This window comes from Eriocheir sinensis, chromosome 11, assembly GCF_024679095.1.
Source record: "Eriocheir sinensis breed Jianghai 21 chromosome 11, ASM2467909v1, whole genome shotgun sequence".
In the NCBI taxonomy this organism is placed as follows: domain Eukaryota; kingdom Metazoa; phylum Arthropoda; class Malacostraca; order Decapoda; family Varunidae; genus Eriocheir; species Eriocheir sinensis.
This window is the reverse complement of record NC_066519.1, coordinates 19,496,607-19,520,950: the sequence shown is the minus strand read 5'-3', so window position 1 is coordinate 19,520,950 and position 24,344 is coordinate 19,496,607. Positions and strand designations below refer to the sequence as shown.

Below are 24,344 nucleotides of genomic sequence, written 5' to 3'. Positions count from 1 at the left end.
TCCACACCCAAATCCCACCTTCATGCCTTTCTCATCGTATTAATCCATCTTACAAGTGGTCTTTCTGTCTCCTCTTTAAACCCTCTTTATAAAATCCTCATTATCCACTCTAACAACATATCCAAACCATCCGCCACAGCTCTCATGACATGCTCCAACAAGCTACTTATCCATAATGCCTGTTGATAACTCACCTGTCCTTCACCTGGATGATATAACAGACCAGGCAGTAGGCCGCACATGACTCCACAAACTTCCTCTGTGCCGTCAGGAATTCCTCGGAGTTCTTCTCCCCGAACTCCTTGGTGAAGTACTCCAGCAGCGACATCTTGCTGTTTTTCTTGATTTGGTGAAGCGAGCAAGTGTTCAGGATGGGCTCAATCATCCCAGAGTCATCGGACAAAACCAGGATTCTGTTGGCATGAATATTTACATTGTGAGTAAAGATCTTAAGAGATTACCTTTGCTTTGGACATGGTTAGCTTGAATATTCATGGCTATCAGTTTCAATGACAGACTGTTTATCAATTTGTATGCACCTATTTAATTAGTATTCATATCATGGAAAAAAAATGAGAGTACTTTAAAAAATGAGCTGGAGTATGAAAATTATCCAAAGTGAAAATGGAGAATGATTATCTGCCTTTCTTTCAATACAGGCGTCCCTCGCTAAATAGCTGGGTTACGTGACTCAAAAATTCATTGCAAAGTGTAGTAATATTATCACCTAAGCATTATGACATGGGTTTAATAGGGATACATCTCTAATCACACAAAAATACTGAAGAACTAACCCCAAAACAACACCCATCAAATGAAAACAAACTTTCCCTTACCATTCACAAAAAGAAAACTCCATAGACAAAAGTAAAGGATGAAAATATAAGAAAAAGAAAATACTAACTTGTAAGGTCTGAGCCACAGTGACATTTTCTCCTCCGTCCAAATCTTCTGGAACATGCACAGCAGCTGGTAGGCCAAGAGCTCCTGCCGCAGGTCATCCCCGCACTTGACGATGACGGACAGCAGCCGCCACGAGACCAGGTGCCCGTAGGGGGAGGTCTCTCGGATGCGCTCCACCTGTTCATGGTTAAAAGAACATCCTTAGTTGCTTTCAGACCTATTGCTGACTCTACCTATAATTTTTACCTCATCAAACCTCTCTTATCACGAACCTAACCTAACCTCTACCTATGACTTTAACCTTATCTAACCTCTACCTATGACATTAACTTAACCTAACCTCTAAATCTATCTATAACATAAGTTCAGGTACAAGTTTGGAAACGTTGTCTTTTTTTTCCCTCAAAACATAAAGAATTATCTCAATGCAAATATAGGAAAACCTCACTAGTTGCCTACATATCTGTACTGTAGCTGGAGTTCAATTAAGGATTTGAAAAGATTGCTATTTTTAGTTGGCCAGTAAAGTAACATCAAAGAATTCGGTGTCAATACAAGATGAATAATTACATCAATTCTAAAAGGTAAAGAATTGAAATCTCAGACTAAATGTGCATGTGAACACAAATGTATACCACAGGAAAATCAATCTATTCCAGAACAATAATATACCAGACAAAATTTATCTATTCCACAACAAACAAATGGAGATGAGAACACCCCAGAGTATAAATAAACGTAGTGCTGGGCCTCCTCACTGTGCTCCACCCACCTTGGTCTCCCAGGGCTCCTTGAGGGCAGCCGCTGAGGGGTCTTCCGGGTCTCTCTTGAAGCCCGTCTTGGGAGCGTTGACCGTTTCTGAGAGGCGGCGGCGGATGTCAGCGGCCCCTCTCGCGGTGAGCTCCCGGGAGTCGCAGGAGTCGAGGGACATCATAGATATTGTGTCCCTGTCACGGGGCTTCTTGAGGCGGCAGTACTGCTGACTGATCTCGTCGTCTTCGTGGCTCCAGCAGTCACTCTCATCCATGTAGCCTGTGGGGGGTGACGATGGAGGGTTTGAGACACCAGCTACTAGTTTTGAGGCAATGAAGAATGTCTAGGTTCCAACAGAGAAGGCAGAAGTTATTGATAGGGGTCTGAAGGTGTATTTTATTTTCTTGTAAATGGTTAGGTTTTCCTAGATTAGGTTTGGTTATCATTTGTTAGGTTAGGTTTGGTTGGGGTTTGTTAGGTTAGGTTGAGTTGGGTTTCATTAGGTTAGGTTGAGTTTAGTTAGGCTAGCTGTTTTTTTTTTTTTTTTTTTTTTTTTTAAGGTCTAAGGTGCTATGATTCTTCTATAAGGTCTTTAGGTTATAAGTGTGTTGTATTATCTTTATAGGAGTGTCTTATTTCCTTCTATAGATCATAAGAGCTGTGTGACATACTATAGTATTTAAACCACTGAGGAACTTAGGGTTTAGGCAGGAAGAAAGAGCACACTGACAGGGGCTGAACAGGTACTATAATCTTACTCTCTTCTTTGTAACAGGAAAACCATTACTATGAAGGGGAAATGAAAAAAAGAGGCAGCATGAAGGACTTGATGCATACCTGAGGTGGTGAGGTGTGGCGAGCTGAGGGAGGATGGGATGGAGGACGTGGAGCCCAGGCCGCTGCTGGTGGTGGTGGTGGTAGTGGTGATGGGCGTGGCGGCGGTGAGGTCCAGCTGGGAGGAGGAGGTGGAGGCCGGAGAGTTATTAATCAGGTTCTCCTCGGAGCGAGTGTGGCGCAGGCTGTGGGCCAGTTTGGACTGCACCGCCGCCGTGTCCAAGTTTTCCACCTCCAGCACCTCCACGTAGATGATGTACGGCGCCTGGGTGGGAGATAAAAAGATGTTGATGTTTCCTTTCTATCTTTATGCAAATCCTTAAAGCATGATATGTCTTTTTCTTTACAATCTTCATCCAAAATTCCTGTTATAGTGGATCTTTGCCTTTACATATTTCCTTTTCTTTCCTATCTTTATGCAAAATTCCTGTTATAATGGATCTTTGCCTTTACATATTTCCTTTTCTTTCCTATCTTTAAGCAAAATTCCTGTTATAATGGATCTTTGCCTTTACATATTTCCTTTTCTTTCCTATCTTTATGCAAAATTCCTGTTATAATGGATCTTTGCCTTTACATATTTCCTTTTCTTTCCTATCTTTAAGCAAAATTCCTGTTATAATGGATCTTTGCCTTTACATATTTCCTTTTCTTTCCTATCTTTATACAAAATTCCTGTTATAATGGATCGTTGCCTTATTATATTTCTATTTCGTTAATATCTTTGTGCAAAATTCTTTCGCTATAAGAAATTAATGATGTTGGTGTTTCTTTCACATCTGTATCCTTAAAATGTAGTATCTTAATTTAGTGAAGTTGGTGCATTTGGTAGTGCATCCAAGTGTTTTTGTGTACTTTACCCCTAGAAAGTGTGTGTGTGAGTTTAGGTGTTTAACTGTTCCCGTTGCCCCCACTCACCTTATCCTTGGAGTTCAGCACCACGGCAGCCTGCGGGGGGATGCGAACAACATGGTGGTGCTGCTCCGTGGCACAGAGGGGGAGGTACACCCTCGCCGGCAGGTTCAGGTTGAGCACTGACAGCTCTGCCAGCAGCCGGGAGGTCTTGGCCTCCTTGGTGGGTTGTGCCCCGAGGCGCTTGCCGATGTTGATGAGTGTGCGGACGAATTCCAGCTCCGGGGAGAGTCTGGGTGCCTGTGGGAAGGAAGGAAAGTGTGTGAAAAAGTTAGAAATAAAAAGGAATAGTGAGAAAGTACATAAAATAGTTATCAATATGGAGTGTGAAAAAAAAAAGGAATTGTAAGTATAAAAGTTAGAAATATAGTGTTTAAAAATAAGAAATAATGAAGGAATAGTAAGTGTGTGTAAAAAGTTAACAATAAGGAGTGTGGAAAAGTGAGACAAATGGAAGAACTGTTAAGGGAGTTCTTAAAACATTAACAATATGAAGAGATCAGTGGCAGGATTAATCACTCAAAAAGATGTCTTGATGCTTCCCTCATGAAAGAGTTCAAGTCATAGGAAATACAGACAAAGGAAGGAGAGCTGTCATCACTCAATAAGGCACCACCCCCATCACCCCAAAGTGCCATCCAGCCTACACTACTCACCCCACAGTGGCACTCAACGGTCTTGCCCCGCAGAGAGTTGCACCGCGCCTCCTCAGAGTCAAAGCAGCAGCAGCCATTGTCGAAGGCACGGCCAGAGGTCAGGTCACCCAGGCAGTTCTTTATGCTTCCTGCAAAGTTAGGAGACCTGTTAATTATGTTGTCTGAAAGGTCTTGCTAAATGTAAATCTTAGGAGTGTTATTAATCTAGGTTCCTGAAAAGATAAAAATTGTAGTTCCTCAAAATGAAAATTGAAAAAAAGTTAAAAAGAATGAAAAGAAAATTGAAGAGAGTATACTGAAATTAGGTCTGTGGAGTGTGCTAATAACTTAATACCCCCATCTTATGCAGAATGATGGAAACATACAAAACCACTCATCACCACAAGTACCTCCAACACACACATACAACAAGCACATCAAGCAAATTATGAAAAAAACACTCCACTGGTTGGTATATGCAGATGCCAACAAATCATTTTTCCGGCCAAAACAAAACGCAATGCAGACTCTAGCATTCCCTTCAGTCACGTACGCTCACAGTGAAATGCTGAGCTAAAACTTCAATACAACAACAGTGCCGACACGTTATTTGCATACTCCTCTGCTCTCCTCTCACAACATTAACCTGCTGAGCGCAACATTTTCTTCAGAACAATCGAATTCCTTTTGTGTGTTTCCCGTCAAAACTCAACTTTCTCGCCTCCAACGTGATAGCCAGGACCAGGTTTTTAATAAGTTGCCTCATCTTTTTCCGCAATTTCATCTGTAAAGTTTTCTGCAGTCTATCAGTTTTTAAATCATAGTAATAAAGTTGATGAATTGAAATGTCCCATGAATTTAGCTGCCATGAATTATGCTTGATCTTGGGGTATTCTACTTGACAAGAATTTATATTGTTTTCTCCTGATCAAAACACTTCACTTGTCTTCCCTACGGTGAAAGAGATGGCTGTACTTTTCATCTTCCAACTTGTCTTATGGTCATTTTTACTTTATTTACTCATCATTCCCTATCTTATTCCTTCTTCCAATATGATTATCTTACCCTCTTTTTTTTTCCTTGATGCTGCACTTTTTCATCTTCCAACCTGTCTTCTTATGTTCATTCTTACTTTATTTACTCTTCATTATTCCCTGTCTGTTCCTTCTTCCAAAATGATTATCTTACCCTCCCTTTTTTTTCCTTGATGCTGTACTTTTTTCATCTTCCAACTTGTCTTCTGATGTTCATTCTTACTTCATTTACTCTTCATTATTCCCTATATTACTCCTTCTTCCTATCTCATTATCTTACCCTCACTTTTTTCCTTTTTCTACTCTTTCATCTTACTAGCCATTCCTATATCATTATCAAGCTCAATTTCCTATCTTCTACCATCACCTTCCATCATTTACGTCTACCATCATTAAGCTCTTTATAATCATCTTCCTTTATCATTATCTTATCCATGTTTTTCTCTTTCGATACATGTTTTTCTTCAGTATCCTAACCGTTCATATCTCTCATTAGTTTTTCATCTTCATTCATTATCTTTCACTATCAATTCTGCTCCTCATTCTTACTGTGCAAACTAACCATTCATTCCTCTATATTCAGTTCATTCAAGTCCCTCTTCATTATCTATTCTTTCTCTTGTCTTCAATACGTATTTTCTTCACAAACCTTTAGGGATGAATTGCTATATGTTTTTTTTCTTCATATCTTGCCTTCCTTTAACTTCCTCGGCTCATTCAACCTTCTTCATTCTTTTGTATTTTTTCCTGTTCTTAACTTTCTCGGCTCATTCAACCTTCTTCATTCTTTTGTATTTCTTCCTGTTCTTAACTTCCTCGCCTCATTCAACCTTCTTCATTCTTCTGTATTTTTCCTGTTCTTAACTTTCTCGACTCATTCAACCTTCTTCATTCTTTTGTATTTTTTCCTGTTCTTAACTTTCTCGACTCATTCAACCTTCTTCATTCTTTTGTATTTTTTCCTGTTCTTAACTTTCTCGACTCATTCAACCTTCTTCATTCTTTTGTATTTCTTCCTGTTCTTAACTTTCTCGACTCTTTCAACCTTTTTCATTTTTTTTTCTTCTGTTCTTATCCTCCTTGAATGAAAACACTATCACACAAACCTTTAGTACTGAGATGTTATATTTTTTCATCACTGTTCTCTTTCCTATAGTGCTCTTTATTCATCCTTTTCTTCACTTTTCACCATTATCCGATGTCCCCGTTCTCTCCACTCAAATATTCGGATTCCATTTTTTTAGCCAGTCACCTTCCTCCAGTATTCAAATCCTTCACTATCATCAACTACTCCCTTTCCATCATCTAGTTTTGTCTATTATCTCCGACGAACTAACATGATCACGAAATCAGTATTAATTCACTCTAGGACAATGATTTCTTTCTAACATTTTCCACATGCTCCTCTCTGATTGGTGTACTCTATCCCACTCTGCCAAAGGTGCTAATTTCTTATCTCCACCTGGTTCTCTGTTGGCCCTAGCTTATACTGTTCTTTTTATCACCACACAAACCTAAATTGAGCTATAGTTATTAACATTTACCTATCTCACCCTTTTACACACTCTAATGATTTTTCTATTTTATTATTTCTTTTCTACTTTATTATTTCTTGACATTTCTAGCCATTTTTCTACTTCCTATTCCATTTACAATTTTTTCTAACATTTTCAACCCCTTTACTATTATTTTCTGTAACATCTTCATGAATACTCCAACCATTTGTCTATTAATTTCTATCATTTCAACATTCTAACCAATTTTCTACCCCTTCTTTGCCATTATTCTACCCTCCTTCTTGTCATTCTAACTATTTCTCATCATAACATTTTTCCATCTCACCCTTTTACAGCACTCTAATGGTTTTTCTACTGTATTTCTTGACATTCTAACCATTTTTCTATTTCCTATTCCATTTACAATTTTTCTAACATTTTCTACCCCTTCTTTGTCATTATTCTACCCTTCTCGTCATCCTAACTATTTCTCATCATAATACTTTTCCATCTCACCCTTTTACAGCACTCTAATGGCTTTTCTACTGTATTTCTTGACATTCTAACCATTTTTCTATTTCCTAATCCATTTACAATTTTTCTAACATTTTCTTCTCTTTTTCTCAACGTTCTCACCCTTTTCTGTCATTTTCTGTAACATATTTCTGAATACTCCAATCATGTCTATTATTTCCTACTATTTCAATGGTCTAATAATTTCCCTACCCTTTTCCTACCATTCTTTACCCTCTTTCTCGTCATTCTAACTATTTCTCATCATACTATTTTTCCATCTCACCCTTATACAGCACTCTAATGGTTTTTCTACTGTAGTTCTTATCATTCTAACCATTTTTCTATTTCCTATTCCATTTACAATTTTTCTAACATTTTCTACCCCTTTTTCTCAACATTATCACCCTTTTCCTATGATTTCCCTTTTTGGACACTCCTCTCAACTCTATTCAGGAGCAGTAAGTAGCGGGCTTTTTTTTTTTTACGCCCTTGAGCTGTCTCCTCTGCTGTATATAAATAAATAAATAAATAAATTGTAACATCTTCCTACATACTCCAACCATTTGTCTATTATTTCCTACCATTTCAACATTCTAATAATTTCTCTACCCTTTTCCTACCATTCTTTACCATCTTTTTCGTCATCCTAACTATTTCTCATCATCAACTCATTCAGCCTCTTCATCTTCACGATTCTACACCGTGCCTACTCTTCCCAAAGGACTCTCTCATCAAACAAACCTTCTACACTGAGTCGCCAGCAAGCTCCTTCAACCCACATTCACAACCCATTTATCAACTAGTAAGTGCACATTAAAACAACAGTGAGGATTTGACATTCAAGCGTTTATTAAGACCCAGCGACTAATGTTTTGACTCACACACAACACTGGCGATACAAACATTCAAAGCACTTAACTCTACCTCGCTGCGTATAATTGCATTCACCTTCCATTTAACCTTTTCCTGCTTGATTCCTGCTACACTGGCGATACAAACATTCAAAGCACTTAACTCTACCTCGCTGCGTATAATTGCATTCACCTTCCATTTAACCTTTTCCTGCTTGATTCCTGCTTGCGTTCGTTGCTCTTTCCGACACCTAATACCTGAACACACATAACACTGGCGATACAAACATTCAAAGTGCTTAACTCTACCTCGCTGCGTATAATTGCATTCACTTTCCATTTAACCTTTTCCTGCTTGATTCCTGCTTGCTTTCGTTGCTCTTTCCGACACCTAATACCTGAACACACATAACACTGGCGATACAAACATTCAAAGTGCTTAACTCTACCTCGCTGCGTATAATTGCATTCACTTTCCATTTAACTTTTCCCTGCTTCCATGATTCGCTGCTCTTTCCGACATCTAAGTTTGGACACGCATAACACTGCCAATACAAACATTCAAAGCGCTTACTGTCTAACTCGCTTCTTATATAATCATCAACATGCCCTCCCCTTCCGTTCAAGCTTTTCCTGTGAGCGTATTTTCCTGTCCTTTCCAACACCTAAAATTTTGACACGCATACACTGCTAATACAAACATTCAAAGTACTTAATGTCAACTTCTTGTATATGAATCATCATGCCCTCCCCTCCCCTTTAACCTTTCTCTACTTGGATAATTCACTGTTCTTTCTGACCCCAAAAATTTTAACACTCAATGCTGGTAACATCAACATTCAAAGCACTTAACATGTAGCTCAGCTTTTTAGTAATGCAATTCCTTCATACCACCCAATTCAAGCCTTTTCATACTTGCAAAATTCATTCTTTTATTCAATTACCAAAGCCTTTTCTCAATCCCTACAATGGCGACAAATGCACTTGAACCACTTAAAACATCTCACTCTTAACTTCTTACAAATGCATCAACACATCCTTCATAACTTTTCCTACTCGCTTCACTCATACTTCTTTCCCTCACGTCCTCACACGTACTTTCTTAGAAGTGGTGAGTCAACATCCACATTCCTTGCATTCCACAACGGTCCTTTCTCATCTAGTTCTTGCTGCACATTCCTCAATTAATACTTACTCTCCCTCACATATATTTTACAGTTTTCTACCATTTCAACATTCTAACCATTTTTTTATCCCTTTCCTACCTTTCTTTACCATCTCCTATGAAGTGTAATTCCCAAAGTTATTATTCAACTCATTAAGAATCTCGATCATCCTCATCCTATCCTGCCAAATATTCATCAGCCAAGACCAGTTCGTTGTGTTCTTTTCTCTTCTGCTAAACTTTCCTCTTTTCACAGTAGCTGTCTTGCATAAATTAGTTCTCAAAGGCTTCTTTTTTTTTACAGCAAAGGAGACAGTAAAAAAAAAAATAATAATAATAATAAAAAAAAAGCTCGCTACTCACTGCTCCCAAAAAGAGTCCAGAGGAGAGGCCGAAAGATAGGTTAATTATGAAGCATCTTAACCTTCCTACTCAACCCTACATTTCTCAATCAATACATGCCCTTTTCATGCCTTCCTATTATGGTTTCACTTATACATTTCTTTCTCATCATTCTTTAAGTTTTGTCAAGGATATTTAACTCTCCTATTCAACCCTATATATTTCAGTCAGTAATTGCTCCTCTTCATGTCTTCCTTCTCAGTTTCATTTTTACTTTTTTTCCCTTTAATTCACACCTCACCTCCTTAAGTGTTGCCAAGGGTGTTACGCAATCCAATCCTCCTATTCTGCCACACATTCCTTGCATACCCGTCTCTGTATCCTAATCCATATCACTGTCATTTCCAAACATTATTCAGCCCTACATTCTAACTAAACCAACAGCTCAAAATTCACCCAGCCCTGGACACTCCTAAGATTTTATAATTTCACATGATTGAACAATGCTCGCCTAATTTATGTAATGCTAAAAACCTTAAAATTTAATGGCTCTTCAGGTAGTGTTGAAGTAATCGTTATTTAGCGAATCAATGCAATGATATAATGTCTCAAACTCTGAATAACAAGCCCATGACTCTTACAGTCTTGCCAACAACACACAACTTCGTTAAACCTTAACTTCTGCTCGTGCAAAAACACAAAATACAAGTATAACCCACAATTTTAGATAAAACTACAGTAATGCAGACAGGATCTTGCTTCATTTTTAAGGTTAAGTAAAGTACATTTTGTCTTAGAGAAAGTGAATAACAATACTATTCTAGTGAAGTAGAAATTCTATAAAACACACACACACACACACACACACACACACACACACACACACACACACACACACACACATGTATCATGAAAAAGTTTATAAAAGACAGCTTATAAAAGACATTAAGATTATGAGACTCATCTACATTTATGTTTAGCTCTAGTACAACTATTGAAGTGTGCATTGGTTCAGCTAACAACAGTGTTCACCACCACCATAACCCAATGTGGCGCCAGGCAGGGCGGGGACCAGACCCAGGGAACAGAACACACCAGGGGGGGGAGGCAGCAAAATAAAAATAAATACATGGCAATTGGTGCTCAGTGAAAGCAAAAAAAACAAAAAACACGCTGGACAAAGTTTTAGCTTGCACTGAGAGTTACAAAGGGAAAATTGAGTACTATGTGTTAAGTTACATATTGTATTGAATACCAGTCAAATACATTCCTGCAAACCTAACACCATTCTTGATTATTTTCTTTCTCTTTGATGAAAATGTTAAGGAGAACCTGTGACTCTCAATGCTGGATTTAGTCCCATATTCTCAAGACATTTCAGGGCTCACACACCCACATTTGGTAAGGCTTTCTTTCATAGAGGTTGTGGGCATTTTCATGGGTAGTTTAATGAGCCTAATGATAGTCTGGCAAGGATTCTGGACCATGAACATGAAAAACACTCATGAGAACTTAACTCCTCTGTGGCCTAAGGAAATATTTGACGCGAGCTGAAAGTGTCCGAGAATATGGGATGGATTTAGCGTTTTTAGTTACGTTAACATTAGAGCTCAGACTCCTCCCTGAGCCAAGGACAGCACGGCGGCCACCACCCTGCCTGGCGCCCAGACACCACATGCAGGAGCTGACCTGAGGAGGGCGTCCGCTTGTGGCCTCTCGTGGAAGTCGCTGGGGTGGGGAGGTGACCTTGGAGGGCCACCGTGGCATCTGAACGTGACCGCTGGTGGCACTTCCTGGTCTGTGCCGGGAGGGTGGCTCGGGGCATGAAGGGCGGGGAGAGCTCGGTGACGGGGGAGCTGGGGTTGGAGTCTGGGCTGGGGTGCTCCTTGATGCGCGAACAGAGGGAGGTCCGCGCCACAGCTCCCTCCATCTGATCCCCACTGCCACCACTCGCACCTCCGCTTAGGCTGCCAATGCCACTGCTGCCACCCCCGTGTAGGCACTCCACACCCTCCTGCTTGGGCCTGTGATTGGGGAAAATGCATTGTTCTCTCCTGCTGTATCTGCTAACACCACACTCCTACTTAATACTGCTGCCCAATACCACCACCATGCATGACTTCAACACCCTCCTGCTTGGGTCTGTGTTTGAGGAAAATACATTGCTGTCTCCTGCTGTACCTGCTAACATAAACGATTAAAGTACTATGGCAAGTCTGTTGGTTCTTGGTGACTAAAACTAATGTATGATCTCCTTAGTAAGAAATTATCGTGCTGTGACATATACTGGACCCTCCTGCTACAGTCACCTCTTGATTGGGAAATTGCATTGTTCTCTCCTGCTGCATCTGCTTTTACCAGGCAATTTATTTTGTTATTTATTTTTCAACCTGCTGTATTTATTTATTTGCAATTTTTTTTTTTTTTTTTTTATGGCCTATTGCGCTGGTAGGCTTCTTCCCGGTGGATCCTGACAGTCGGTCCAAGGTTTCTTCCCGGTGGGTCCTGATAGTCGGTCCAGCCCGTTCTGGCGCAGGCGAGTGTTTATAGTGGCGCCGTCGTGTTATTTAAAATCGCGTTATTTAAACATAATTTCCCCATAAGAAACAATAGTAATGGGGGGTTACGTTCCTGGACACTGGGAGAGTCTGCCTATTTTGGGGATTTTGTTACACTAACCTAAAAAAAAAAGACATTATTAATACTTATTTGTGTTTTCTCATGATTTTTCTGTCTTCTGCCTACTGTAATAGGCTCTGTTGTTCCTACTATTACCATTGCTTCCCAGTTCTAAAGTGTGAAGCAAATCTGTGTTGCTCTGTATCAAAAAGACCTAACCTAACCTAGCCTAACCTAACCTAACCTCACTCACCTCACCTCACCTCACCTCACCTCACCTCACTTCACTTCACCTAACCTAACCTCACCGCCCCCCACACACTAACCTGAGCTGGTCGGAGAGGATGAGGTTCTTGAGCTTGGTGCCGTGTGACTTTTTCCTCAGGAGCGCTGAGTCCGTAGCGAAGGCCTCCAACAGCCAGGCACACTGCAGGGCGAAGGTGCTGTCATGGCGGCAGAGGTGGACCAGGAAGGGGTGCAGCACCTCGGCCACCTCGAAGGTCTGCACGTACATATTGACGAGCTGCGGCAGGAAGAAGTGGGCATCCGAGGCGGGCATGGAGAAGAGCCGGTTCCCGATGTACTGCTGCACGCCAGGCTCCTTGCAGCGGTACAGGTACGACACAGCCATGGACATATCGAACATCTTGCTTTCAAACAGCCGCAGGAGGAGCGACTGTTTCTCGTCCAGTTTGCTCTTGGCCGACGCCCCATTCGGCCCCCCCGCCCCCCCACACACACTCTGAGCTACCGCGCTCCTCGGGGTCATCGCCAACACACTCACGTCACTACACTGAGCTTTCTTCACATCACAAGTCAGCTTTTTTCCCCTAGTACTGGGCTTTCCCGCCTCCCCCCTGGTCAACGTGGGGGTGGGAGTGGTATCACTAGCCTCCTGGGGGTCCTCACTGGGGTCCTTGGTGGGCGTGAGGCCCGGCAGGCTTGATAAATCCGAGAAATCATCAGTAAGCTTTGAGGTGAACGCCGCACTCTCCTCCTCCACCAAGGTACAGTCTGCTGCGTCACTCTCCACCTCCTCCACCTCCCCAAGGGGCACCTCACCCTCGGGCTCCCCCATGGTTCCTTCTCCGTCCAGGGTCTCTGAGTACACACTCTTCACCTCACAGTCTGAGCCAGGGCCACCTGCCTCCAGACCCTCCGTGCCTGGGCCTCGCTCGGCACTGGACTCCCGGGTGGCGTCGCCCTCAGAGCCGCAGATGCCGGAGTCGTCCGAGCCGAGGCTGGCCTGGTCGTAGCGGTCCTTGTCGCGCCTCACCACCACCGGGTGGCCGGAGGGCACCACACGGCACTCATTCCTCAGGCGGAGACTCGGGGAATCGGAGAACGTGAAGGAGAGGCTGGGCTTGAGGGGGGGGCTGCAGGGGGTGGGGTGCTGTGGAGTGTCGCCTCCTCCTCCCTCCACCTCAGGGATCTTCTGCAGCACAGAGTCCAGGCTGCGGTTCCTTTGGTGTGAGCCACTGTGGGTCAGGACTGGCAGCGGCGGCAACACTATTCCCATAGACCTGAAACAACACACAAACACAGTCAGGCCGTGACAACACAAAACTTCAGTCCCTTAAATTTTTAGCATGTCTTTCAGCTGCTTGGGTTCTTTACTTATAGGAGTATGTATGTTTGATCATTTTTACACACCATTCCACTCTGTATTCATCCAGGGGAAAAATAAATAGGAAAACAAGCTGCAAGCTGATACAGAAATAATGATAACTGAATATCTGATTTTGATAAATTGATATTTTTTGCCTCTGCTAAATTTTTCACAGTAGATTTACGTCCTGATGTGTGCTAACTGTAAGAGTATGCGTACATCAGTGAGTAGAACCACTTGTATTTAGAACTATTGATGTTTCAGTCTCCTCAAGATTGACCAAAGATAAGGTGGGAAAGAAGCAGTTAAGAAGGGCTGGAAGGAGGAAGATCAATTAACATAAGTCCTGGAGAGACACACGACCAATCCCGTACCTAAAGTCGAGGGAAAGGTTGCGCTGATGGTTGGCGCGATGCTTCCTGGTGGCGGCGGAGTGGGGGGGCGGGGGGCGGCGCGCACTGGCACTACCACCATGAACTGTTGCGAACTGTTCAGGAGGAGGCAGCGGTGGGGCGGAGGAGAGGGGCGGCGAAGCAGTGGACATCGCGGAAAACATTTTCCTGGCGCGCGGGTGAGGGGCAACAGCTGCAGGGGCGGGGGCCTCCATGGCGGCGGTGGTGGTGGAGATGGGGGGCCGCCTCCACGTGGTGCCGGCCACACCCAAGGCTACTTAGTGCCCGGCCCACCATCACGCAGCATTACACACACTGGAACAAGACAGAGGAACGTTAGGCTGAGGGAAGCGACACAAAGCAACACAACACACATTAAAACACATAAACATTAGGGTAAGGCAAGCATTACAGGACAACATCACACACTGGAACGAGATAGAGGAACGTGGAGACATGATCGAGGTTTATAAATGGATGAAGGGCTTTAATAAGGGGGATATTCATAAGGTTTTGTTCATAAGAGAACCAGGTAGGACATGAAGTAATGGGTTTAAACTGGATAAATTCAGATTCAACAGGGACATAGGCAAAAATTGGTTTACTAACAGAGTGGTGGATGAGTGGAATAGGCTTAGCAGTCATGTGGTGAGTGCCAATACAATTGTCACATTCAAAAATAGATTAGATAAATTCATGGACAGCGATATTAGGTGGGGTTAGATACACGGGAGCTTAGGGTCAAAGGAGCTGCCTTGTACAGGTCTACCGGCCTCTTGCAGACTCCTACGTTCTTATGTTCTTATGTTCTTAACGTAAGGCTGAGGGAAGCGACACTGAACATTAGGATAAGAGAAACAATAAAGCAAAATTAGGGAACGAAGAGCAACAAATAACAAGAGGACAAGAGAAACAACACAGTCAAATCAGGGTGAGGAGAGAAACACATAACATTAGGGAGACTACACAGGACATGATTAGGTAGGAAAATTGAAACACAAAACAGTTACATTTCGACCCCCTCAAACACACACACACAAAAAAGTGATGAGAAATACACAGAACACAGCAACACTACAAGGACTGAAACACACAGGACAGTAGAATCACACACACTCTTGAAATCCACACATACATACATATAAAAAAACAGCATGGAAAACCTCACAAACGACAGCCCGAAAAATGAGAAGAGATATCACTGAACTTACGATGTGTTAAAAATAGTCAGACACACACACACACACACACACACACACACACACACACACACACACACACACCTCACTCACAAAACTAGGGCAGGCGAACCTTTGATGAGGGAAAAAAAAGAGAAAGCAAGCAAACACTAAGCTCTGGGTGTTCCTCCATTTCATAATCTTTAAATTTGGAATACACACCATAAATTGCACTGAAAATAATGCAAAAGGTACTAAAAATGATCCAAGCAGCCTGGGAATTCTATTAATGCAAATTCTCGAACACAGGAATCCATACAGCAGTAATAAACAAAGCCTCTAAAATTCTGACGGCTGGCGAGAATGATCGTAAATATAGCAAGTGTCTGAAGTCTGAAGTGTGTGTGTGTGTGTGTGTGTGTGTGTGAAGTCTGATGTCCTATATATAACAATTGTCTGAGGTCTAAGTCTGAGGTTTAAAGTCTTAAGTCCTAAATATAATGATTGCCTTACGTCTGGAGTGCAGGGAATAGTATCAGAGAACCTTACAGAATAACAAAATTTCACTGTAGTCTATTGAACGGACCACTTAAAACAAACCTAACACCAACGGACCACTTAAAACAAACCTAACACCAATGGACCACTTAAAACAAACCTAACACCAACGGACCACTTAAAACAAACCTAACACCAACGGACCACTTAAAACAAACCTAACACCAACGGACCACTTAAAACAAACCTAACACCAACGGACCACTTAAAACAAACCTAACACCAATGGACCACTTAAAACAAACCTAACACCAACGGACCACTTAAAACAAACCTAACACCTGCGGACCACTTAAAACAAACCTAACACCTGCGGACCACTTAAAACAAACCTAACACCTGCGGACCACTTAAAACAAACCTAACACCAACGGACCACTTAAAACAAACCTAACACCTGCGGACCACTTAAAACAAACCTAACACCAATGGACCACTTAAAACAAACCTAACACCAACGGACCACTTAAAACAAACCTAACACCTGCGGACCACTTAAAACAAACCTAACACCAACGGACCACTTAAAACAAACCTAACACCAACGGACCACTTAAAACAAACCTAACACCAACGGACCACTTAAAACAAACCTAACACCAATGGACCACTTAAAACAAACCTAACACCAACGGACCACTTAAAACAAACCTAACACCAATGGACCACTTAAAACAAACCTAACACCTGCGGACCACTTAAAACAAACCTAACACCAACGGACCACTTAAAACAAACCTAACACCTGCGGACCACTTAAAACAAACCTAACACCTGCGGACCACTTAAAACAAACCTAACACCAACGGACCACTTAAAACAAACCTAACACCAACGGACCACTTAAAACAAACCTAACACCAACGGACCACTTAAAACAAACCTAACACCTGCGGACCACTTAAAACAAACCTAACACCAACGGACCACTTAAAACAAACCTAACACCAATGGACCACTTAAAACAAACCTAACACCAACGGACCACTTAAAACAAACCTAACACCAATGGACCACTTAAAACAAACCTAACACCAATGGACCACTTAAAACAAACCTAACACCAATGGACCACTTAAAACAAACCTAACACCAATGGACCACTTAAAACAAACCTAACACCAATGGACCACTTAAAACAAACCTAACACCTGCGGACCACTTAAAACAAACCTAACACCAACGGACCACTTAAAACAAACCTAACACCTGCGGACCACTTAAAACAAACCTAACACCTGCGGACCACTTAAAACAAACCTAACACCTGCGGACCACTTAAAACAAACCTAACACCAGCTTACGCCCTCAAAGAAACACACACACACACACACACAAACACACAATGAACTCAGAACACCACCAGCTTAATACAATGAAGAAATGTACATCATCTAATCAAATAAATAAATAAATGAATAAATAAGATAAAAAAACAAAAAAACAAATAACAACCATCTTAGCCACAACAAGAACACACACACACACACCAGATGACACACAGTGAGAAACACCAACACGGGAAGAAGAAACTTAACAGACACAGACAAACACACACACACACACACACAGACACACACACACTAGCCTGAGGAAAGGAAGAAACACAAACACCAGATGAACACCCAAGAGACAGACAAACTAACCACCTTAATTAAACACAAGAAACACCTCCACCCTCCCTTACAAACACAAACAAACACACACACTGAAGGAAAAGTTGGACGGGACCACACGAGCGTAAGCCCAGGCCCTGTAAAACCTGAACTAGGTAAATACACACACACACACACACACACACACATATGCATCTAAATATAACACTCATCCTACCGTGACACCTTACTGATACAAACACACACACACACTCTTATACCCCTATGCTCTGACAGTCTCCTAACACACACACACACACACACACACACACACACAGATGCCGTGAGGGTATGTAGGGATGTAGGTCACACTCACAAGCATTTAATTTCACTTATCTAGGTCTCTATAATTCACCCACGAGTTTGATAAAGCCCTTACGTATATTTATGCCCATCCTTCCCATCCCCCACCCTCTCCCTCACACCCACATCTATATTAATTTTACCCCATTCAGTCCATTTCCGTCTATCCTCAAAACAGCCTTCACATACTTTTTTTTTCCCCAGTCTTCTTTCGTGTTCCCCTTTCATTCATTCTTTTGTTTGTTTTCTCCTTTCAATTTCCTTTTTACTTCTCTTTTTATTCTTTTTTCCTTCTTTATCTCTCTATCTTCGTAACATTCACGCCCTTCTTTCATTCTTCTTTTGTGTTCCTTTTCCTTTCTCTATTTTGCTTGTTACTTCCTTCCTTCCATTGACCTCCCATTTTCCTCTTTTTTATGTGTTTTTTCCTTCCTTTACTTTCTATTCCACTAATCTTTTGTTTGTCTCCTTATCTCCTTAATTCCTTACTTCTCTCCTTTTCTCTCCCCTCTTGTTTGTTTCTTTCTTCGTTCTCTCTCTCCTTCCCTTTTCCATTTTTCCTTCATTTTTCTTTCCTTCATGTCCTTTCCCTTCCGTTCCTACCTAAACACCTTTCCCTTCACTTCTCTTTCAGCCTCAAATCACTCTTTCCTATACGTTTCTTCCCTTCTTTTCCATGCTTATATATCCTCCCCCTCTCCTCTCCTTCTACTCTTCTCCCTTCTTCTATCTCATGCCCCTTTCCTTTCCTATCCTTCCACTCTTCTCTGCCATGCACATTCCCTTCCCTCCCTCCATCCTTCACACGCACTTTCCCTTTCCTTCTCTCCCACTTGCTTTTTTCTCACCCTTCCAACACACTCTTAACATTCTCTCTCTCCCTGGATTTCCCTCCCTCACGCCACCCATCACACACGCACACACACACACTTCATCAATTCTTACACCCACTCACTCTCCCTTACACTCTTTAACACACGCCTCTCCCGCCCTTCTTACGCCCGCCCTTCCCTCCCTTCACCCTTATACACCTTACTCTCCCTGCTGCTTGCGTTCACGTGTGACTTGCCTGCCTCCCTCACTCTCTCCCTTCCTCCCTCCCTCCTTTCTCTTTGCCAACACGTGCCTGCATCTCTCATCCCCTCCTCCTCCTCCTTCTTCCTCACTCCTCTTCCTCACCCTCTCTCACTTCTTCCCTTCTCTTTCCTTCCCCCCTTCCTCCACCTCCTCCTCCTCCTTCTCTCATCTCCGTTCCCCTTCTTCCTCCCTTTCTCTCTCTCCCCTTCTCTTCCTCCTCCCCTCTCTCTCCCCCTCCTCCTCCCCTCCCCTCCACCGACTTGTCAAGCACCTGGCATGTTCCCACTTCTGAGATGAATATGAAAAAAAGGTCTTGCAGCAGGAGGAGGAGGAGGAGGAGGAGGAGGAGGAGGAAGATATATACCGGGAACTTTCACTTATATTCTCGTCTCTCCCCCGTTTATCGCGTTTTCCCTTTCTACTTTATGGTGAAGGTGATTATTTTTTATAAGTATCTGTGGCTATAAGTGTCTGGGTAACCGTAAGTGACTATTCCGTACCCATTCAGTAACCCGTGTGACTATTTTGAACCCATATGATCATTCTAGTGACTATTTCGCACCCAGTCGAGTATTTTTGGAACTATTCTGAACCCATTTGATTGTTCATTCCTCTCTCTCTCTCTCTCTCTCTCTCTCTCTCTCTCTCTCTCTCTCTCTCTCTCTCTCTCTCTCTCTCTCTCTCTCTCTCTCCGTTTCTTTCTCTTATTTCCATTCCAATATACTCTTTCTTCTTCCTTCCTTCCTTCCTTTCCTCTCTCTCTCTCTCTCTCTCTCCCCGTTTCTTTCTTCTATCTCTAACCCAATATACTCTTTCTTCCTCATTCCTTCTGTCTTTCCTTCCTTCCTTTCCTCTCTTCCTTCTTCCTTCCCTCCCTTTCATCTCTCTCTCTCTCTCTCTCTCTCTCTCTCTCTCTCTCTCTCTCTCTCTCTCTCTCTCTCTCTCTCTCTCTCTCTCTCTCTCTCCTTCGTTTCTTTCTCCTATCTCCATTCCAATATACTCTTTCTTCTCTATTCCTTCTGTTTTTTCTTTCCTCTTCCTCTCTTCCTTCCTTCCCTTCCATTCCTCCTCTCTCGCATGTTCCTTCCTTACTCCACCCCTTTAATTTTTCCCTTGCCTTCTCTCTCCCTTTCATTCTCCACTCCCACCCACCTTTCCCTCCCTTTCTTCTCTCTATTCTGTACCCATTTCATTATTCTTTTGGCTCCTCTGTACCCATCTGGCAATCAAGGCGGTCATTCAATATATAGCTATACTCGTTACTCGTTTGCACTATCTGGATATTCTGGTTATTGCTATTCTGCATTTATCTGGTTGTCAAGGAGGTACGGGGAAGAGGACGGTGGAGAGAGTAGGAAGGAAGGAAGGGGTGACGTACGAGGAAGGATATAGAAGGGAAGGAGGAGAAGGAGGAGGAGGATGAGGAGGCGTTGAATGCGAAAAAGGAAAGAGACAACAGAAGAGTAAAAGTAAAGAGAAAGGGAAAAGAAGGAAGAGGAGGAGAAGAAGAAGGGTTAAAAAGGAAAGAGAGGAGGGGAGAGTAGAAGAAAAGAAGGGGAAAGAAGGAAGAGGAGGAGAAGAAGGGTTAAAAAGGAAAGAGAAGAGGGAAGAGTAGAAGAAAAGAAGGGGAAAAGAAAAGAAGAGGAGAAAAGAGAAGGGGAAGAGGAGGAGGAGGAGGAGGAGGAGAAGGGTTACGAGGAAAGACAAAAAAGGAGAAGGAAAAGGGAGGAAAGGATAAGGAAGAAAGGAGTAGAGAGAAGGAAAAAAATGGAAAGAGAATGCGAACAGTAGAAGAGAAAGGGAAAAGAGAAAGGAGGAAAAGGGGGAGATAAAAATGTGAAGTAAAGGGTAAATAAAGAAGGGTAGTCGAGAAGGGGAAAACAGAGAAAAGGGAAAAAGGAGAAATAATGATGATAATGAGGTAAAGAGAAGAAAGGGGAAAAGTAAAAGAGGAAAGGAAAGGAGGAAGAAGATAATGAGCAGACAGGATACGAAAGGGGAAGATGAGAGAATAGGAAAGAGTAAAGGGGAGGAAAGAAGGAGAAAGTGAAGATGATGATGAGGGGGAGGAAGAAGATAAGGAACAGAGTAAAGGGGAGGAAAGAAGGAGAAAGTGAAGATGATGATGAGGGGGAGGAAGAAGATAATGAGCAGACAGGATACGAATGAGGAATATAAGAGAGAAGAGGAAGGAGTGAAAAGGGGAAACAAGGAAAAAGTGAAGATGATGAAGAGGAGGAGGAGAAGAAGATAAGCAGTCAGGATACGAAAGGGGAAGAGTAGAGAGAAGAAAAGGGAAAGAAGGAGAAAGTGAAGATGATAATGAGGAAGAGGAAGATAGGGAGAACCCAGGATACGAAAGGGGAAGAGTAGAGAGGACAGAGTAAAAGGGGAAGAAGGAGAAAGTGAAGATGATAATGAGGAAGAGGAAGATAGGGAGAAGCCAGGATACGAAAGGGGAAGAGTAGAGAGGACAGAGTAAATGGGGAAATAGGAGAAAGTGAAGATAATGAGGAAGAGGAGGAGGAACCAGAAGACGAAAGAGGAAGATAAGAGGAAAGAAGAAGGTGAAGATGATGATGAAGATGAGGAATACATAGGAATACATAGGAAGAACAGACACCATAAGAGGAAAGAGGAAGATGAGAGGAAAGAGTGAAAGGGGAAGAAGGAGAAAGTGAAGATGATGATGAAGAAGAGGAGGAATACATAGGAATACATAGGAAGAACAGACACCAGAACACGAAAGAGGAAGATAAAGAGGAAAGAGTGAAAGGGGAAGAAGGAGAAAGTGAAAATGATGATGATGGTAATAAGCTAAATATGTCAGGTTCGTAAATTCTTGAGGTGAGTATTTTGGCGGGTCGAGTCTATGGGCGTTCCCTCCCCTTCGGCAGGTAAATCATTGGCTGTCATCTATTTAACCTTTACGCCTCCCCCCCCCCTCACCCCCCCCCCTTGGCCTTCTCACCCCCTTTCTCCTTTCCTTCCTCTTCTTCACTTGTCTCTTTACTGCATCCTCCTCCTCGTCCTCTTCTACTTGCGTTTAATATTTTCTGCATCTTTCTCCTCCTTCTTCTTCTCGTTTCCTCGCCTATTTCTTTCTTTCTTTTCATTTCTGCATCTTTCTCCTCCTTCTTCTTCTCGTTTCCTCGCCTATTTCTTTCTTTCTTTTCATTTCTGCATCTTTCTCCTTCTTCTTCTTCTCTTTTCCTCACCTATTCCTTTCTTTATTTTCATTTCTGTATCTTTCTCCTCCTCCTCCTCCTTCTCTTTTCCTCGCCTATTCCTTTCTTTATTTTCATTTCTGTATCTTTCTCCTCCTCCTCTTTTCCTCGCCTATCCCCTTTCTTTATTTTCATTTCTGCAATTTTCTCCTCTTTTATCCCCTTCTTTAACCTTCTCTTCTCTCCCTTCCTTCTCCCTTTTCTTCTCTGCATCTTTTTCTCTCCTCCCTATTCTGTACCTTTCTCCTCCTCTTCTTTTTTACCGTTTAACCTTCTCTTCTCTCCCTTCCTTCTCCCTTTTCTTCTCTGCACCTTTTTCTCTCCTCCCCCTTTTCCTTCCCTTCTTCTCTCTACTTCCTTTTACTAAACTATTTCCTGCACCCTTTTCCTTCCTTCCTTGCTTTTCCCATTCTTTTCCCCTTTCCTTTTTTTTTGCCTTCCCCTTCTACAATTTTTTTTCTACATACTTCTCCTTCTCTTATCTTCCCTTCTCTTCACTCCAACTTTCTCCTTCCCTTCTCCTTGTCTCTACTCTTTATTTCCCTCTTTTCTATGCCTTTCTTTTCCTTCCCCTCTTTTCCTCTCCTCTCCAGTTTCTTTACTTTCCTCTTTCCTCCACATTTCTCCTCCTCTTCTACTTGCCTTTCCACTTTTTCCTCTTCCTCCTCCTCCACCTTTCATTTTCCCTTTCTTCTTCCTTCCTTCCCTTTCCCTTCCACTCCTATCCTGCTTCTTCCTTCCCTTGCCTTCTCTTACCCTTCCATTCTCCTCTCCCAGCCACCTTTCCCTCCCTGCTTCTCACTATTCTGTACCCATCTCATTATCCATTTTCTCTCCTCCCTTTACTTTCCTCTTTCCTCCACATTTCTCCTCCTCTTCTAGTCTACTTGCTTTTCCACTTTTTCCTCTTCTTCACTTAACTCTTTCCTGCATCATTCTTCTTCTTCTCCTCCTCCTCCTCCTCCTCCTCCGCCTTTCACTTTCCCTTTCCTCTCCTCCATCTAATAAGATACATAATAATAATAATAATAATAATAATAATAATAATAATAATAATAATAATAATAATAATAATAATAATGATAAATAATGCTTTGGGGTGCAATGACCGACTTTTTTTTGCATGAGAGAGAGAGAGAGAGAGAGAGAGAGAGAGAGAGAGAGAGAGAGAGAGAGAGAGTCATTCAGCATCACAAGGATTTTACACAGTTTACCGAGCACAACAGAGTCAACGATTACACTGCAAAACTTGAGAAGGAGCAGCACTTTCCATTTCAACACACACACACACACACACACACACACACACACACGATAAGAATAATAAATAAACTAATAAACAGGAAACAAGGAAAAGAAGGAGGAGGAGGTAGGTAAGAAGGGAGAGGGTGAGAGGAGGAAAAAAGAAGGAAGGAAGAGGAAGGAGGGAAACACACACACACACACACACACACACACACACACACTCACACACACACACACACAAGGCTGGTTAAAAATGGAGATCACGCGGCGGAATGAAATTGAATTAAAAAAAGCGATGAGGAAAACAAATGATAAGATAGCGTAAGATAGAAAGATAGACTGATAAAGAAACACATAATAAGATACACGAAATACATAGATACGCAGTTATATACATAGAAAGACAATAATACATGGTTAAAGAAAGAAGGGAAAGGAAAAGGATACATAGGAAGGAAACAAGAAAAAAAAAGAATGGAAAAGGGAGAAAAAAGAAAATAGATGGTGAAAATAAACAAAGAAAAGTAAGAAAGAAGGTGAGAAGGAAGGACAGGAGAGAAGGAAGGAAGGAAGGAAGAAAAATAAAGGAAGGAATGAGAGGAATGTGTAAGGTTTCAGTGTGTGTGTGTGTGTGTGTGTGTGTGTGTGAGAGAGAGAGAGAGAGAGAGAGAGAGAGAGAGAGAGAGAGAGAGAGAGATCACACACAAAAAAAAAAAAAAAAAAATCACGGTGTCTAAAAATGTTTACTCACGTTCAAAGTTCACTATTGCATCTCTCTCTCTCTCTCTCTCTCTCTCTCTCTCTCTCTCTCTCTCTCTCTCTCTCTCTCTCTCTCTCTCTCTCTCTCTCTCTCTCACACACACACACACACACACACACACACACACACACACACACACACACACACACACACACACACGAGAAAAACAAAGAAAAAAAAAAGAAGAAAAAAAAACGCACTTCCCGACACAGCAGAACAGAAATAACAGGATTAAGCTTATTATAGAAGTAGGCAAAAATAAATAAATAAATAAATAAAT

General features: G+C 42.1%; 1 protein-coding gene and 1 long non-coding RNA gene across 8 annotated transcripts in view; both read right to left on the bottom strand.

The window, feature by feature from the left end:
• The window catches only part of LOC126997030 (phosphatidylinositol 4-kinase beta-like), a 94,530-nt gene that overhangs the window by 5,784 nt on the left and 64,402 nt on the right, over window positions 1-24,344 (bottom strand). For all 3 annotated transcript variants that reach the window (XM_050858061.1, XM_050858060.1, XM_050858062.1), the window contains exons 2-10: window positions 14,044-14,376; window positions 12,387-13,583; window positions 11,131-11,465; window positions 4,059-4,186; window positions 3,409-3,642; window positions 2,494-2,755; window positions 1,676-1,935; window positions 905-1,080; window positions 195-413 (exon numbers count right to left, since the gene is read on the bottom strand). In XM_050858061.1, the coding sequence (XP_050714018.1) occupies window positions 195-413; window positions 905-1,080; window positions 1,676-1,935; window positions 2,494-2,755; window positions 3,409-3,642; window positions 4,059-4,186; window positions 11,131-11,465; window positions 12,387-13,583; window positions 14,044-14,276 (3,044 nt within the window). In that variant the 5' untranslated portion in view covers window positions 14,277-14,376. The remainder of the gene's footprint in view (window positions 1-194; window positions 414-904; window positions 1,081-1,675; window positions 1,936-2,493; window positions 2,756-3,408; window positions 3,643-4,058; window positions 4,187-11,130; window positions 11,466-12,386; window positions 13,584-14,043; window positions 14,377-24,344) is intronic.
• On the bottom strand, window positions 4,212-11,124 carry LOC126997032 (uncharacterized). 5 transcript variants are annotated; one of them, XR_007751850.1, is made up of 3 exons: window positions 8,140-11,124; window positions 5,955-8,043; window positions 4,212-5,901 (listed from the first exon to the last, which is right to left on the bottom strand). It is a non-coding gene; the product is annotated as an uncharacterized LOC126997032 (long non-coding RNA). The 5 variants fall into 5 exon arrangements; XR_007751851.1 differs by having other exon boundaries at window positions 4,212-5,847; XR_007751852.1 differs by having other exon boundaries at window positions 4,212-5,793.